Raw genomic sequence first — 16,708 nt, 5'->3', positions numbered from 1 at the left:
ACTAGGTACTTTTCAAATACATTCTATAATGAGAGAAGTCCTTTTGTCCTAGTATGAGAAAAAGGGGGATGAGTGTAAGTTAATCGTTTGATGGGAAAGCAAATTAGAAATAGGGACATCTGGGTTCTGGTCTTATATTTGCCACTACATATGTTTTAGAGACTTCAGTTTCATGTTTAAAATAAAGATTATTTGGATGACAGAGCCTAGGCTGAAAAAATTTTTTTAAAAATAAAGGGTTTTAAGATCTAATTCATCCACAGGATTCATAACCTCTGAAATTAGGCTACAAGCACACACACACACACACACACACACACACACACACACGGGGTTGGGGAGAATGAATGATATGGGGAAGAGTGGAGAAGTATTAACAAAAGGCTCCCAATAGAAGGGAAGATGCTAAACATCACACTTAATCAGAGAAGTGACATTTCTCAACTACCAAATTGGTGAAAAATTCAAAAGTTTGCTACCATATTTTTTAGGTGAGACTATGGTGAAGTAGGCCTTTTCATAAATTGCTGATGAAAGCCTAAAACGGTACAATTCCTATGAAAGATAATGTGACAAAAACAAACAGAACTGGTTTTTGACAAGCAACTCTATCCCTAAAGCTACATCTCAACAATAGCAAAAATCTGTGCCTGAGATTAGTCACTTCAGTATTATTTGTAATAGCAAAATAGTGGAAGCCACTCACATGACCATTCATAGGAGATGTTAAATAAAACATAGTCCATAGACACAATGGAGTACTAGGCAGTTGTCAAAAGGAATGAAAAAGATCTCTATGTAGTGAATATTTTCATGATATATTAAGTGAAAAATGTAAGATACAAAAAGAGTATATGCAGAATGATATATTTTGTGCAAAAAGGTATGTAAATGTGTGAACATCTGTTTACTGTTGCAAAAGGAAACATAGAAAGAATTTTTTTTTTTTAATCAGTGATTTTGTTTACCTAGAGGAAGTGGGTGAGATTGGGGGAAAAGCATCAGGAAGCGAATGAGAACTCTTTGATAATACTTTTAAAACACAGTTTTGTCTTTTGAACCACATTACTATTTCACATGTTCAAGAAATAAAATTAAATCAACAGGATGAACAATTATCAAAATTCAATTTAACCAGAAACAAATGAAACCAAATGTCTATCAACTTGTTAATATGACTAAACAGAAGAGAATAAAAAAGAATTAATCCAAGTAACTTTTGAGCATAAAACTTTGTACATATGCAATGGAATATAGTCTAAGGACAAAAAGAACTATAATAAAGTCTTGAACTTTACTTAGTTTGTTTCTGTAGTAATACTGGTGTAGCAATTCCAAAAAAATATTGTGTATGTTTTAGAATTGAGCAGATGAATCAATATATTGGTGTTCTCGAAAACCACATTTGTCACAGTGGGAGAAGGAAAATATAATGATGAAACAAGGGAAAAAAGAACCCTATAGTGTTGAATTAGAATTAGAATTAGAGATAGCAGTGGGAATTCACAATTTGGTAAATACATGTATTTTTTTTTCATTGTAAGATACTATTTGCAATGGCACTCAAGTAATAAGAAGTAAAAGTATTCAGAGGTAAATGTCAGAGGTCTGCAAATTACTGTCAAATTATATAACTAAAATAAAACAGAAAGAGATAAAGCAAAGATAAGAATATGTTAACAACTGATGAATCTAGATGAAAGATATCCGGGTGTTCATGGAATTGTACTGTTCTTACAACGTTTCCGTAGGTTTAAATTTTTTCAAGTACAAATTCAGTGAAAATAAGCAATTAGGATGCAGGGAGGTCAAAACATAAGCAAAAGACAAACATAAAAAAGAAACATGTGGCATAGTACTGGTTGTGCACTTGTCTAGCCACCATTCAGACTGTCACAGGAAAGTAGCTTTTATGCCAGTAAGTTCTGAAAGGCTATAGAACTACATAGGATGGCAGATACCTTTTATGTAGTATGCCTATAGTGTGCCCAGTAGCTACCTTAAATTTGTGCTTATTTAATACAAGACATCATTTTCTTTCCTTCCTTTCATATATCTTTGATTTGGGCAAAAGATAAATGAGTGTTCCACAGCAGAAAATTCAAAAGAAAAATTGAACCTTTACTACAGTTGTTCGGTAGTAAATTCACTACAGCCAAATCTCATCATCCTCAAAGATGAAAAAAAAAAGTTTGCGCAAAAACATGAACAAAACTGAATGCCAATGATAGTAGATGGTCTGCAGCTACCTTCAAGGTAATTTTAAAGATGTGATGAGAACCAGGCTGTCCATTATCAGAAGAACTTTAAATTTGATCGTTTGCTCTGTTTCCTTATGCTACATGACTTTCCTAGGTAACCCCAGTCTCTTTCAAGGTTTCAGCCTCTCTCTATTTCTGACCCTAACTTCTCTCCTGAGCCATAGGTGAATATGGACACCTGTCTGTTGGACAACTGAACCTGGTGACCCAAAGGATTTCAAACTTAACATGGCCAAAACAAACTAAGTGCTCTACTCTCCTCCCACCCCCCAAACCAGGCTGTATAAACCTTACTTAAGTGGTTGGCATCACCATACACCTGGTATCCTCAACTGAAAGCTTTAGAGTCACCTGGATTCTTATATCTTTCTCGTTTCCCACATCTTATCAGTCACTAAATAAAATGGCCCTTGAATCTATCTCCTCTCAGCCCCCTGCCCCTACATTAATTCAGACCTTTACTAATTCCTGCCTAGGTTATTGCAAATGCTTCCAGTCAGATCTCAGTAACTCTAATCCAGTAAACAATCAGTCCACACAACATCTTGCTTCTGTCTTAATAAAAAATCTGAGTATGTCATTCATCTGCCTAAAGACTTCACTGGTCTCTTGTTTCTGTAGAATGAAAGCCAGACTCCTTAGCTTGTTATTAATGAAGATCCAGCTCACCTTCCGTCTCTATTCTCATCTTTCCTGTGTCTCCATTCTCACTTATCTGCCCCCAGAAACATACATATTTTATGTTCCAACCCCACAGAATTTCTCACTTTCCCAAGAATACCAGGCCCATTTTGACTTTGGGCCTTTTCATACATTGTTGTATGTCTCCCAGAACATCTTTCATTCCATACTTTGACCTCTTCACTTAAAAACCTCTTCTAGACTAAGTTTAAAAATTGTTATTTTGGTGGAAACTTCTCTAGCACACTCAAACAGAAAACATTGCTGCATCTTCTGTATTGTCTGAGTACTTTGTTTATATTTCAATATTATTTATTTGTTTATATTTGATAAACAGACTAGGAGTTCTTTGAGGATGGTAGAATATTTTACGTATATTTATATTTGAGGATTAGCATCATGCCTTACACAGAGTAGATGCTCATTAAATACTGCTGAACAGATCTTTCGATATGTGGGTTTTATCTTTAGCCAAGATATTTAATACACGAATAGCTGAAGTAAATCGGCTACTCAAATAATTACGGAAATTGAAAAATATAAGAAGTAATGCTTCCCTAATATAAAAATAATAAATTTAATTTCTGCCAGAACTTAATACGTTCATACTCAAGCTTTTTCAGTACTACTGGTTTTCAGTGATCTTTTTCATACTTAATGTATATTCTAGTTTTGGCTTGCCTCTTTTGGGACTATTTGGTTTCAAGAACATTTTCCCTACTATTTTTAATAGCAAGCACTTAGTAAGCAAAATGATATATAGTGCTGTCTGAGGTAGAAAAAATGCTGATGGAACACTGTCTGTATAATGTGGACAGAAAAAAGACTTACGTTTTTATATATTTAGCATCTTTATTTGCATTATAGAAAGACGGGCTGTGTTAGACATTAATCTATTTTGGTTTTCCATATTTAGTTATACTTAAAAAGTGTTTTTGCTTTTTGATTTTTAGTAAGAAAGATGTGAAAATTGATAGTCCACTCAGGCAAGTAGAAAAGCTTTAGGCAAATGAAATTGAAAATAAAATATAAAGTTCTCTGTGATTAGAAGTAACTAAATTCCTACTATCAAAACTTAAAACTGCAAACCACACTTACTATAGACAAAGTTCTGCTCTAGGAGATAGCCTTAGAGTCTAATATTTATCTGAAAACAAGAAGTATATCATACACACCATTTAAAACTGAATACATAGTGGGTACTCAATAAAGTATATGGGTAGGTAGGTTATCGTACTTTCACTTTTTAGGAAGTCTTTATTAAATATTATCCATGTACCAGGAACTGGTAAGCAATTGGTGTTGAAAAAAACTGAGTTCCATTTCTTCATGGAACTTACATTCTAGTGAAATGGAAATATGCAATAAACATAATAAGTGAGTGAATTGTAATGTATGTTAGATGGCAAAAATTGCTATGCAAATAAGGTAAGTAGAATAGAGTAAAGAGAATTAGTAGTGCCAATAGTAGGCAGCATGGTGAGTATCAAATAGGACGATGGTGTAGAATGATGTAATACATGAGATTGGATTTGCACTTACTTTGAGTTTGCAGCCTTCGTTCTGACACAACTTTCTGACAAGTGTCCCAATGATGATCATAACAGTTTCTCTGATGTCACTGCTCCCAATAGAACCTTTGAACTTACTCTATTAACCAAACAGGGATAAAATAGGTTACCAAGACATTTAAATATTTCCAAGGAACACTTTTAGTTAAAAAATAAAGTAACCAATACATCCTTGGGAAGTATTTTTATGTTTCTAGATTGCAAACTCAGAATTTTGCTTTTGAGACACTTACACATTTGCCATGTAGCTTTGAATTGAAGAGTTAATCCCCTTTTCAGGGATTTTTAACCTGCGATATAGGGAATTCTTAACCCTGGAGGTTTATGGATTGGATTCATTGGGTCAATGAACAAAAAATAAAAGTGGGGGAGGGGTTATAAAATTTTATGTATGAGTAAAAAGGGGCTTCATCACTTTTATCAGATTCTCAATGGGTACATTTTCCATAAAGATTATGAACTATTCCACTAGATCATAGGTAAACAAGTGCAATTAAAAAGAAAACATTCTTGGACACAAGAGAAGTCTAGCTTTCATTTTCAATATAAATCTTTAACAGCAGAAGAATTGTATCTCTTCAATGTAGGTATACTAAGTATCACGAGAATTTTTGAAGTCGAAACAAATCTTGTAAAATTGATTACTGAAGCATAACCCAGACTTCTCCCCTCTGAAATTCTGTCCTGTGCTATATAACATGATAGGTGAACACAATCTTTAAATTACCATATAGTTTATACTATTTAGTGAAATTGTGAATAAGGCACTAAGTGAAATAATTTATTATACAGTTAATAATTAGTGGATAGAAAATACCCCAATTTGGATATGAATACTCAGAGGTCTCTAGTTGATAGCCTTCATTCTGATCTAAGAAACTTTTAATTACTGTTAATAGTCTTAAGAAGTTTTACAGGAGGTGAGGGTCTTTATTTTCTATTTGACTTACAATGAGGGCTCTCAGGAGTTCTTCATCGGGATGAGAAGCAAATCCACAGGCATACAGAAATCTCTCCTGGAGGATAATGCTACTGTCACTTTTGAAATCCAAAAAGTCCAAAATGGCTTCTAATGAGTCTGAGGTCTGAGCAGAGGTGACAGCGTCCACCAGCTGAGGTCTATATAAAAAAGGCATAATCATGGATATCAATGTTTAGGGGAAGGAATGCTTAAAAATCTCTACCATTCACAGAGTCTCTGTTGGCTTCAGTTTTCTCAAGAAGTGATTTTTTAAAATTTGAACCAATGAAGAAATGATTAAGAGTTTCTCAAAAAGACCCCTCCCCATTTAATTTTAATTTTCTCCTTTAACGCCCCTCTCTCTCACTCAAACAGTGTATACTCAGAATATACAAACTAATTTTACTATATTAACCTAAGCTAAGTATAATTTGGAGATTTGTAAATAAAAATTATATAAATACAATTAAAAATTAAGTTCAAATTCCTTCCTATATAGTAATACATAAAAGCTATGGGTCCCCAAATTTATTCTCTTTCTTTAATTAGCTTTACAAATACACACATTTCAGAAGTGCCTACTTGAACTAAAGCAGTCTTATTTGATGGAAAATCCTTTAACTTTATATCCAAGGAGGAAGGTTTTGTTCTTTTTAAAAATTAAAAAAAAAAAAAACATGGTATAGCTCTATGTTTAACCACAATGAATACGTGTGAGCAGAATAGAACCCCTACAGAAAAACTCTAGTTACATATTTTAGTCATCAAAAATCTTTGTTTTTTTGAGCCTGGGACGGTAAAACTTCTAAGAGTAGTTGTCATATTAATGAACACATGTATGTAAATATTACATACTACATCTATTTAAACACACCAGACAATGTGACATGTGCTTAGTAGTTTATACTTTTAAAAAATGATATATTTGTACTATTTTGATCCTAACAAAAACCTAGTGAATTAAGCTTAGATAACTAGAAGACATAATACTTATTGAGTTTATATTGTGCAAGCTCTGTACTAAAAATTTTATGTGTCCAACCTCTCTTTAAGTTCTTCATCTGTAAAATGAAGTTAAAGTAGTATTTACCTCAGGATTGTTGGGAGGATTAAATTATGTTATCTCTGTAAAACATTCAGAAGAGTGCTTGACATATAGTAAGTGATTGATAAATATTAGCTGTTATTAATACTACCACCTCATTTAATCCACTGAACATTCCTATCAGTGTATATTAATATTCCCCTGTACATGCTAGGAAACAGACACAGATATACCTAGTCATTTGTTCAAGGTCACAAAGCTGGTAAATGGGATTGCTGGAATTGAAATCTAGGTTTTTCTGACTCTGGAGTCCATAGTTTCTTAATTACATTGATGTTTCTCAAAGTGTTTTCCATGTTAACACTAGTCCTACAAAATGCTTTAAGAAAAGGGATTTTCAAGGTCATGTATTTTAGAAAATATTCAAAACGTACCAGAATATTATCTGATTAAAGATACTATAAAATTCTGCAACAGAGAGAAATTGACATGGTTTCATCCAGTTTTGCAAACTCAGTTGCTCACAGAATCTTTTCCTTTTTGCATACCTGTTAACTTCCTGCAAATTACAGGATACAACATAGAGGCTCTTTGGGAAATGTTACATTCCACCACCCTGCCTCTCACTATCCTACAATAAATAGAAAAAATTATTATCCTTATTTTACAGATGTTGAAAGTGAGGCTCAGAGAAGCTAAATATAAAAGACTTCCTTGGCCGGGTGTGGTGGCTTACGTATGTAATCCCAGCACTTTGGAAGGCCGAGGTGGGTGGATCATCTGAGGTTGGGAGTTCGAGACCAGCTTGACCAACATGGAAAAACCCCATCTCCACTAAAAATACAAAATTAGCCGGGTGTGGTGGCACATGCCTGTAATCCCAGCTACTCGGGAGGCTGAGGCAGGAGAATTGCTTGAACTCTGAAGGTAGAGGTTGTGGTGAGCTGAGATTGTACCATTGCACTCCAGCAGCATGGGCAATAAGAGCAAAACAGAGTCTCAAAAAAAAAAAAAAAAAAAAAAAAAAAAAAAAAAAGACTTCCTTGAAGGATATACTGTTACTGGAGGTTAGAATTTAAACTAGATGTTCTGATTTTAGTTCATCTTAGTGTCCTTTCTATTACACTACACTACATGTGTGTTGCATGTTATATGGTTCAATATTGTATAAATAATCTGATTTAGAAAATGCATCATGCAGTCCTCCAAATTATTGCTGCCTTAAGATTTTTAGGATACAGATAATGCTAAAGTTTAGTGTAATCTCTATTCTCAATTAATACCTAATGATTCCACTTTCATTCTCAGTAATTTCTGCCTTTAATGTTAAGACAATGCCTATGTACTTTGAGAGTGGTAAAATTTTTAAAGAATCTTAAAAATACAAAAAGTAATGTTAAGACAAGTCCTTCTACCAATATATTTTAACATGCTGTAATTGAAACAGAGCCTAAGAATTTATGATTTTGTTTATTTTTCAATTTCTGGTTTAAATATTTATTTTTGAAGAGAATAACCAACTTTGAATAGTAATTTGGAATTCCTATCAATTTTTTAATATCCTTAAGGCAAGTAAATAAATGCAAGTGAGCATAAACAGACTATTCAGAAAAAAGCTACAATTTTCCTCCTGTTGGGGAATTCAGTCCTTTGAACTCAGTGACTACTACTGCTGTGTGCGTGTGTGTAACTTGGCTAATTTCCACTTTTGATTATGTTAATGACTGTTATTCACTGTCAAATTAATTGAGCCTTGTTCTATATCATCAATGAAGATAATTGGTATCATAAGCTCAATTTGTATATATAAACAAATTCTGTATTATAGACTAAAAATACATTGTATTTAGAAACAGATGCAATGTTTTGGGGAAAGAATTAAGTCAACTCTGTTTATTACACATGTAAAATGCATCATATTTTCATCAAATATTGAATAATGTATGGATTTATTTTTACAGATTCTTTTCACCATTCACCTCAGTTCTCAGTTTTCTACATAAAACGTAGTTTCAACTGGCTCTTTAGTGAAATCACATTTTCAACTGAACAAGTCAAACCTTTCTTGTTGTTTTTTTTTTAACCAACTCAAATCTGTTCAGGTGTCAACAGCACTAGGAACACAATTTCAAAAACAGCGAGGCAGCACATGCCCCACGGTGTCATGACGAATCTCTGCCTTCACTTATCTATGTACCAATCTAGTCCCGATTTAAACTCATAAACACAACAACATATTTATTCCAAGTCCCTGCTGAAAATCTGCTATTGTATTTCTGGTCAAGTGACTATTAAATTACAGAACTGTGGAATTACTGTTCAATGAAAATGTAGTACAACAAAATAATTGTTTTGGAGGTGGGGCAGTCGGTTTAAAAGGGGTCTTTCTTGCTTCAAAAAAACCAACAATCCAGAAATGTTTCTGACAGACAACCCCATACAAAGGTTGGGGAACTTACAATACTTCCTTGCTTTCCATCTTTAGGATTTGAAGGATCTCTTCTTTCTTCGCAGTCCTGAGGTGCTGAACGAAAGCCAGGAAGTTTCTGACAGCCTCAGCCTTGGAGAGGCTGTCAGGCTGCAGGTACTTCCTGGTGGACTGCCAGTGCTCCAAGATCTGCAAAACATAGCTGCAGGCTCATACCCCACTCACAACTGTGAACATCCACATTTACAAAGGGTGTTCTCCCAGGAATAAAATGTCCCTTGTGTCTGAAGCAAAAGCAGCTTTTTGTACCTTACCTCAATATACCTGATAGTTCTCTGCCCATATCACACCCCTGGGACTTCCAATCACTCTGTGTACCATTCCTCTGTAGGAGGACTGTTTTTGTCTATTCATATTTAGCTTGAATAGCCTAGGGCAATAATTAACTGGTTTCTGGGTATATAGGTCATTTCATGGCTACACCAAGGGAATTCTATCTGAGACCAGGCTTTGACTACCATAGTGCAATTTAAATTGTGCAGAATTTTAATTAACAGCAAAATATTTCAGTGATAAAATAATAGAACTGCTGAAGAATTGTATCAGGTTTCTAATTTACCTGCACCTCATTGAAAATCCATTTTTTGGTGAGCTCCCCATTCTATCTCTTTATTGTATTATTTGTATGAAATTCAATGTTTTGCTATTGCTAAGGTCTGAATTATTCATTTCTTATATCTATGGTTTTTAGAGTAGCATTTAGATAAAGGTAATTCTCACATACACTAAGTTACTCTATTGCAGTTTTAAAAATAGTATTAGGTTGTTGCAAAAGTAAAGGCAAAAACCACAATTACTTTTGCAACAACCTAATAAGTAGTTCTAATTAATGGTATCTCTTGGCTTTGAAACTAACGAAATAACTTATTTTTCATACTTTACTACTTCCCCCCCTAGTTTTATGAAATCCTATCAGTGACTTCTAACTCTCTAACTCTATAGTAATAATTTGCTGCCAGTTTTTAAATTATTCATTACTTCTAATAAGCAATGGATCCTTTTTTTCTCTTTTTCAAGTCCCTTTTAGCTATCTAATCTTAAGAAGATGTTCCAAGTGAAATTCAAGCTGCACTTAGCTAAAGATTTACTGGGTCATTTCTGAAGGCAGAGAACATATCAATATTAATTCAGGTGTTTTTGTTTTTCTTTAAAGAGCTGCAACAGAATTTACAAAAGCAAATTTGGAATTTGAAATTCCAAATTTGGAAAAGCAAATTTCTCAATGACATAAATAAATCATTTTCTATAATAATTAGGAAATAATTATCAAAAATTTTAGATGGCTTATAATGTTTAATATCTATGGGATAGAAATTAATAGTGCAGAGCACAAGAAAAGATTAGTTTTATTAGCCACCTTCCTAATTTCCGTCTCATACAACATTAGAAAATTACATTAGAACATTAAATGACATATGAAAAAAAAAACAAGTAAAAGAAGAAACAATGTTTGAAGATGATGATTTTGTGTTTTAAAATGTTTTGTTTTTCCTCTAACTCAATTTCAGAAACTAATAAGCAATTACTGTCTTGTACTTTAAGCAAATTATGGTATTACATCTTGATGATTTCACTTTTCTGAACAAACACCAGTAGTATTGAAGGAAAGAGCATCTCCCTGTAGTTACACACAGAGCATGAAGCCAATGGTTTGTTCTTCTGACAAAAGATTACAGATAAGGAAATGCTGGATGGTAAGTCATTTCTCTGACTGTATATCATAATTGATTCATGCAATAAAAAGAAAATTTTCTTTGTTGGATTAAAAATGTTACAAGATAATCTACACTTTGCCCTGGGGATGAGATACCGCATTTCTGAGAGTAATTTTAGGGGAAACTGGGGTAAATAAATGTTTCCTAATTTAGGCAAAGATCCTGGTATCCTTTTTCAGTCCTTGCAGCAATACTCAGAACACTGAGGCCAGTAAAGTATGTCACCTGTGGACAAATCACTATTATGTGACAGAAATTTCAGGGTTCAGCCTTTGTCCACGTTCTTGATACCATATGCTTCCCCCTAACTTCATTAAGCCCTCTATCCTCCCTGAATTCTAGATGACTTATTAAAAGTTGCCCTTGAGTTATAACACTTTTTGAGAGGAATGAATGGTAACTAGTTGTTAATTATTGGTGTGTCATGCACCATGTCAGGTGCATATTGTGACTGCTGTCATCACAACTCTGTGGTAGCTGGTAGTTCTTCAGAAACTTTCTTCATTAAATGAGCTGATGTTTTCACTGGAGACAAAAGGAAAACAGAGTCTGATGTCATGATTATTCACACATTTGTCTGCACTTACAGAAGGACATCCTTTACAGTGGCTCTGGAAGACCTGCCCCACAATGGGAATGGCCGTGTACTTTGAATCAACTGCTTTGATTATGGTTGCAGCCTGTTTTCCAGACATCAGTCTTGGGCCTGCCTCGGTTGTCTTCAGCTCTAATTTCTGCCTGCATAATACCAAAGGGAAATGCTATATTATAATCATTCTTTTGAGTGAACAAGATACTAATTGCCACTCTTTTGGCAAACAAGATAGTAATTTATTCAAGTTGTATACAGCCATGTCTTTCAAACTGTGATATCTCCATAGGTAACTGAAAGCTCATTATGAAGTCTTTCTGCAGCAACAATTGTATGAAAAGATTTGAAAATTTAAGTTTGGATTTTCAAAATATTATGTCAACAGTATACAGGGAAGAAAAATTGCCTGGATGATGTATAAGATATGCGACGTCAGCTCTTTTGAATTTAGCCCAGCTTTCTGAAAATGATACTGTCAATAAAACCATGTGCTACTTATTAACCAAGACAGCTAGAAAAGCTTATTTTCCAAAAATAGTCTCAACTATATTTTTGTCTGACATGCTCTTCCAGAACCTGTCTGTCTCAAAAAGTAGGGTCTACATCCCTCTCCTTGAACCCTGGTAGGACTCTGCAACTGCCTCAACTAATAGAGGAGAGTGAAAGTAATGCTATGTGATCTCTACAGCTATATCTTAAAAGAGGATTCAGCTTTTCTCTGGCACACTATCAGCACATGTGCTTCGGAGCCTCGAGCTACTACATAAGAAGTCTGACATGAAGCTGCCATGCTGAGAGGCCACAGGGAAATAAAAGATACTTGCGCCAGGAGCCTCAGTTGTTTGAGTCTTTCCAGCCCATGCACCAGATACATGGGGGAACAACCTTTAAATAGTTTGACTGTCTGCAACTACATAGATGCCGAGCAAGGCCAAGGCAAGCCTATAAATTATGACAGAGAACAGTACAGTGATTGTTGCATTTTATACCACTAAATCTGGGGTTGTTTGTTACATAGCAATGGAAATCTCATAGGCCTGATAAGTAACTTAAAATATTGATTTTATATGAAAATATAATAAAACATTATAGATATACCGGTAGTATATGAAGTAGAAAGCAAAATTCTACTCCAGATGAGGCTTCTATAAAATTTCAAGCATTGTAATGAGGCATTTTTACTAATATTTTGTATCTATTTGGTACTAACATTAGAGCTACTCCAGAGAAATTTGAGAAGCAATGGCATAAGGTATAATACATTCACTGTTAGAAAACATTGTTTTCTGAATTAAAACCTGAAAATAACAGAAACTCTAAGATTTAAAATTCTAGTTCTTAATCCTGTTAGAACAATTCTGTCCAGAGAAATGGTCTTCAATTGAAAAACAGGCCTAAATATTTAAGTTGCATAAGTCATATCAAAAATTTTGTCACATCCCTTTACTATGGAACTTTTTATGTTTTTAACAACAATATTTATTTTAAAACTCTTAAAGAGAAAAATTACAAATGCTACCACTTTTTAACCTTAACATATAAAACATTTGACAGAGAAATTAGAAAACGAACTAGAATGAATCAAGTAGTTTGTCTTTTTAAAACTTAAAATCTGTTCAATAAATAATTGATTTTTAATACAATTTTATTTAAAACGTAGTTATTTACCATGTGCCATGAATTGTTGTAGATGATGTAAAAAATAAAGATGAACAAGATATAATTACTACTTTCAAGGAGCTCACAGCTGAAATGAGGAAGCACAATGAATACAGTCATGTGCTTCACAAGGACATTTTGGTCAATGATGGACCCATGTATGGAGGTGGTCCCACAGGATTATGAAGCTGAAACATTCCTCTTGCCTAGTGACATCATAGCTGTCCTATCATCATAGTGCAAAGCATTACTCACATATTTCTGCCAATGCTGGTGGAAACACACTACTGTGCTACTGTTATATAAAAGTATAGCACATGCAGTTATGTACAATACATATTTGATAATGATGACAAATGACTATTAGTGATTTCTGTATTTATTATATCATACCTTTTATTATTATTTTAGAGTGTACTCATTCTACTTATTAAAAAAATTAACTATAAGACAGCCTCAGGCAGGTTCTTCAGGAGGTATTCCAGAAGAAGGCATTGTTATCAGAAGAGGTGACAGCTCCACATATGTTATTGCACCTGAAGACCTTTCAGTGAGACAAGATTTGGAGGTTGTAGGTGCCTTCCACTGGGGGAAGACAGTGATATTGATGATCCTGACCTTGTGTAGACCTAGGCTAATATATATGTTTATGTCTTCAGTTTTTAACCAGAAATTTTTTAAAGTAAAAAATAAAAATAAAAAATTTAAAAATAGAAAAAAGCTTGTAGAATAAAGATTTAAAGAAAAAATATTTTTGTAATCTGTACAAAGTGTTTTAAACTATGTTATTACAGAGTAGCTCAAAAGTTAACAAAAATTAAAGAGTTTTTAAAGTAAAAATGTTACAGTAAGCTAAGGTTAATTTATGATAGAGGAAAAAGGATTTTTAGAAATTCAGTGTAGCATAAGTGTACAGTGTTTATAAAGTCTACAGTAGTGTACAGTGATGTCCTAGTCTATGATATTTACTCAGTTCTCATTTGGTGATTCATCCAGAGCAACTTTCAGCCCTGCAAATTTCATTTACGTACCTTTTATGAATAAAGGTACACCTACATAGTATCTTTTATACTGCATTTTTTTACTGACTTTTTCTATGTTTAGATACATAAAAACTTATCATTATGTTTAATTGTCTACAGTATGCAGTACAGCAATATGCTATACAGGTTTGTAGCCTAGGAACAATAGGCTATACCATATAATGTAGTGTAGGTTATGCCATCTAGGTTTGTGTATGTATACTCTATGATGTTTGCACAATGATGAAATTGCCTAACAATGCATTTCTCAGAACTTATTCCCATTGTTAAGCAACGCATGACTACACACACACACACACACACACACACACACACACACACAGAGAGATCTATTTACAAATCAAGTATAATAATATAACAAAGAATAGCAAAGAAAATAAAAATTTCAGCATTATCTTACTTTGATACTATTCTCCCTGTAATGGTTTGTAGGAAATTGAGTCCAAAAGCGTGTGTTTCTTCAGCAAGCACAGCTATAACAAAGCTGTCTTCTATCTTATAGGTGGTGACAGATGTAGCTTTTGAACTGACACCCAAGACCTAAATAAATAAATAGCCATCTTTATAACAAGTAATCATCTTTTAAATTATCGAATCAAGTAAATAGCAAACTGTCTTTTGGTCTACAAAACAACTTCCTCATTACACCCATCCCTCATTATTAACACCTACAACTTACTGAAATGGGTCTATTTATTTCATATATGTGAATTTACAGCCTAAACTAAAAATTATAAATGCTTCAAAATTCTATTTCTACTTTATTTTTCTATTACATTAATCTCTACAAAATGTAATTATTTGAATGCCTCAAAGAAAGTGATATCTATCATACCTGATTTGGGGTCGTAAATCCAGACCTCGCTATTTTGCATGAATCCAAGGCCTTAATTTTGATCACTTTGCCTTGATGAGCCTGGTAGGTCACTTTACAATTTCCAGAGATATCTACCTAAAAAGAAAGCAAGGGCATAATGTTTGGGATTCCTTGTGGGCCAGTTGAGTTCTAATGAGAAGTGGCTTGAAAACTGAGGTCTCTAATATGCCACAGGGGACTTTTTTTTTTCTCCCCCAGGATGATAAGATACAAAGACAGGAACAAGGTTTCTGGTAGCTTGTTGATTCCTTCCCATTCTCTTTGGTTGAGTCTTACTAGCGCCTTCTCATTTTTTTCAGGAATAATGTAGGATTTCCTACTTCTCTCTAAATCCAATCAGAATTAGACAAATGGCCTGGTAACAATTGAAACTTCTGATAAATGGGTAATTCTGTGGCAAGGGAGTTGATTGTTAAAGTTGTATCTAGATTCTGTGCATGTGTGTGTGTGGTGTGTGTGTGTGTGGTGTGTATGTGTGTGGTGTGTGTGTGGGTGTGTGTGTGTGTGTGTGTGTGTGTGTGTAACTTCAACTAGCTGAATATGATTAGAAATTCTTAAAATCCTGTGGGACTAACTCAAATCATCATTAGTTACACATCATTAGTTTGAATTTAGGCAAATGTATCTCAATACAGATTCTGTCTAGCTTCTCTGAGCTTTCTCCTGGGGCCTCTGCCAGCATCACAGAAGCAGAGGTCTCTTTTCTAGAAAGCTAACCAACATTCTTTTGGTCCAACCCTACCATCAGATTTTTCACCCACTCATGGGCTGGTTGAATTCAGTCTAAGAAACTTGGACTCCAGTCTTGACCCCAGGTATGATACTGGAAGGTCCACCTAACTTCTCTAGTTTCTTCTTTTGCAAAATGAACAGTGTTGGTACAGACGAGTGGTTCCCCACCTTGACAAGGCATACAAATAATCCACAAAGACTGTTAAAATACAGATATTTGGCCAAGCGCGGTGGCTCATGCCTGTAATCCCAGCATTTTGGGAGGCCAAGGTGAGCAGATCATCTGAGGTCAGGAGTTCAAGACCAGCCTGGCCAACATGGTGAAACCCCGTCTCTACTAAAAATACAAGCTGGGCATGGTGGTGCCTGCCTGTAATCCCAGCTGCTTGGGAAGTTGAGGCAGGAGAATCACTTGAACCTGGGAGGCAGAGGTTGCAGTGAGCTGAGATTGCGCCATTGCACTCCAGCCTGGGCCACAGAGTGAGACTCCATCTCAAAAAACAAACAAACAAACAAACAAACAAACAAAAAACAGATATTCAGTCCTCCCTGATCTACTGAATCAGAATCTCTGGGATGAATATAGGGAATCTATATTTGTAACAAGCCCCTCCATGGTACAGTGGTGCACAGTGACGTCTGGGAACCACTGGAATGATTCCCACGACGTTCCTTTAGTGTAAATAATTCTAATTCTCTAGGTAAACAAGACTTCACTACACAACTCACCTTTTCTGAGCATTATCTTAGTAGTAACTCTTCTACTTAAATTGTGTAAGTAGAAATCCTTACAAACTTATTGAGATGCTGAATCCTTAATAATATTTGTAAGTACCTCATTGGTGGTTCCAGAGCTTAACTGTGTCTGAAATAGGCTAGCCAGGCCTCTTTTGATATTTTCTATGGCCACTGGCTCATTTTGATATGAGTAGAACTCTTTGACCTGGTGGAGAGAGGGGAACAGAACACAAATGAAGCAAAAATGCATAATTTATCAGATTTAGTTAAATAAGTGTCAAAGTCAGATGCTTACCTGTATTAATCCTGGGAGAAAGAGATCTGACACTCCAAATCTGGAATTTC

At 34.5% G+C, this 16,708-nt stretch overlaps 1 protein-coding gene across 1 annotated transcript in view; it reads right to left on the bottom strand.

Moving 5' to 3' along the window:
• The window catches only part of MTTP (microsomal triglyceride transfer protein), a 48,208-nt gene that overhangs the window by 17,240 nt on the left and 14,260 nt on the right, over positions 1 to 16,708 (bottom strand). Inside the window, exons 4-10 of the mRNA XM_028848642.2 lie at positions 16,461 to 16,568; positions 14,852 to 14,968; positions 14,417 to 14,556; positions 11,310 to 11,460; positions 8,979 to 9,136; positions 5,464 to 5,632; positions 4,485 to 4,592 (exon numbers count right to left, since the gene is read on the bottom strand). Coding sequence (XP_028704475.2) covers positions 4,485 to 4,592; positions 5,464 to 5,632; positions 8,979 to 9,136; positions 11,310 to 11,460; positions 14,417 to 14,556; positions 14,852 to 14,968; positions 16,461 to 16,568 — 951 coding nt within the window. The remainder of the gene's footprint in view (positions 1 to 4,484; positions 4,593 to 5,463; positions 5,633 to 8,978; positions 9,137 to 11,309; positions 11,461 to 14,416; positions 14,557 to 14,851; positions 14,969 to 16,460; positions 16,569 to 16,708) is intronic.

The sequence above is a fragment of the Macaca mulatta genome, chromosome 5, assembly GCF_049350105.2.
Source record: "Macaca mulatta isolate MMU2019108-1 chromosome 5, T2T-MMU8v2.0, whole genome shotgun sequence".
NCBI lineage: Eukaryota > Metazoa > Chordata > Mammalia > Primates > Cercopithecidae > Macaca > Macaca mulatta.
The sequence above is the reverse complement of the archived record's forward strand: the minus strand, read 5'-3'. Positions and strand labels throughout refer to the sequence as shown.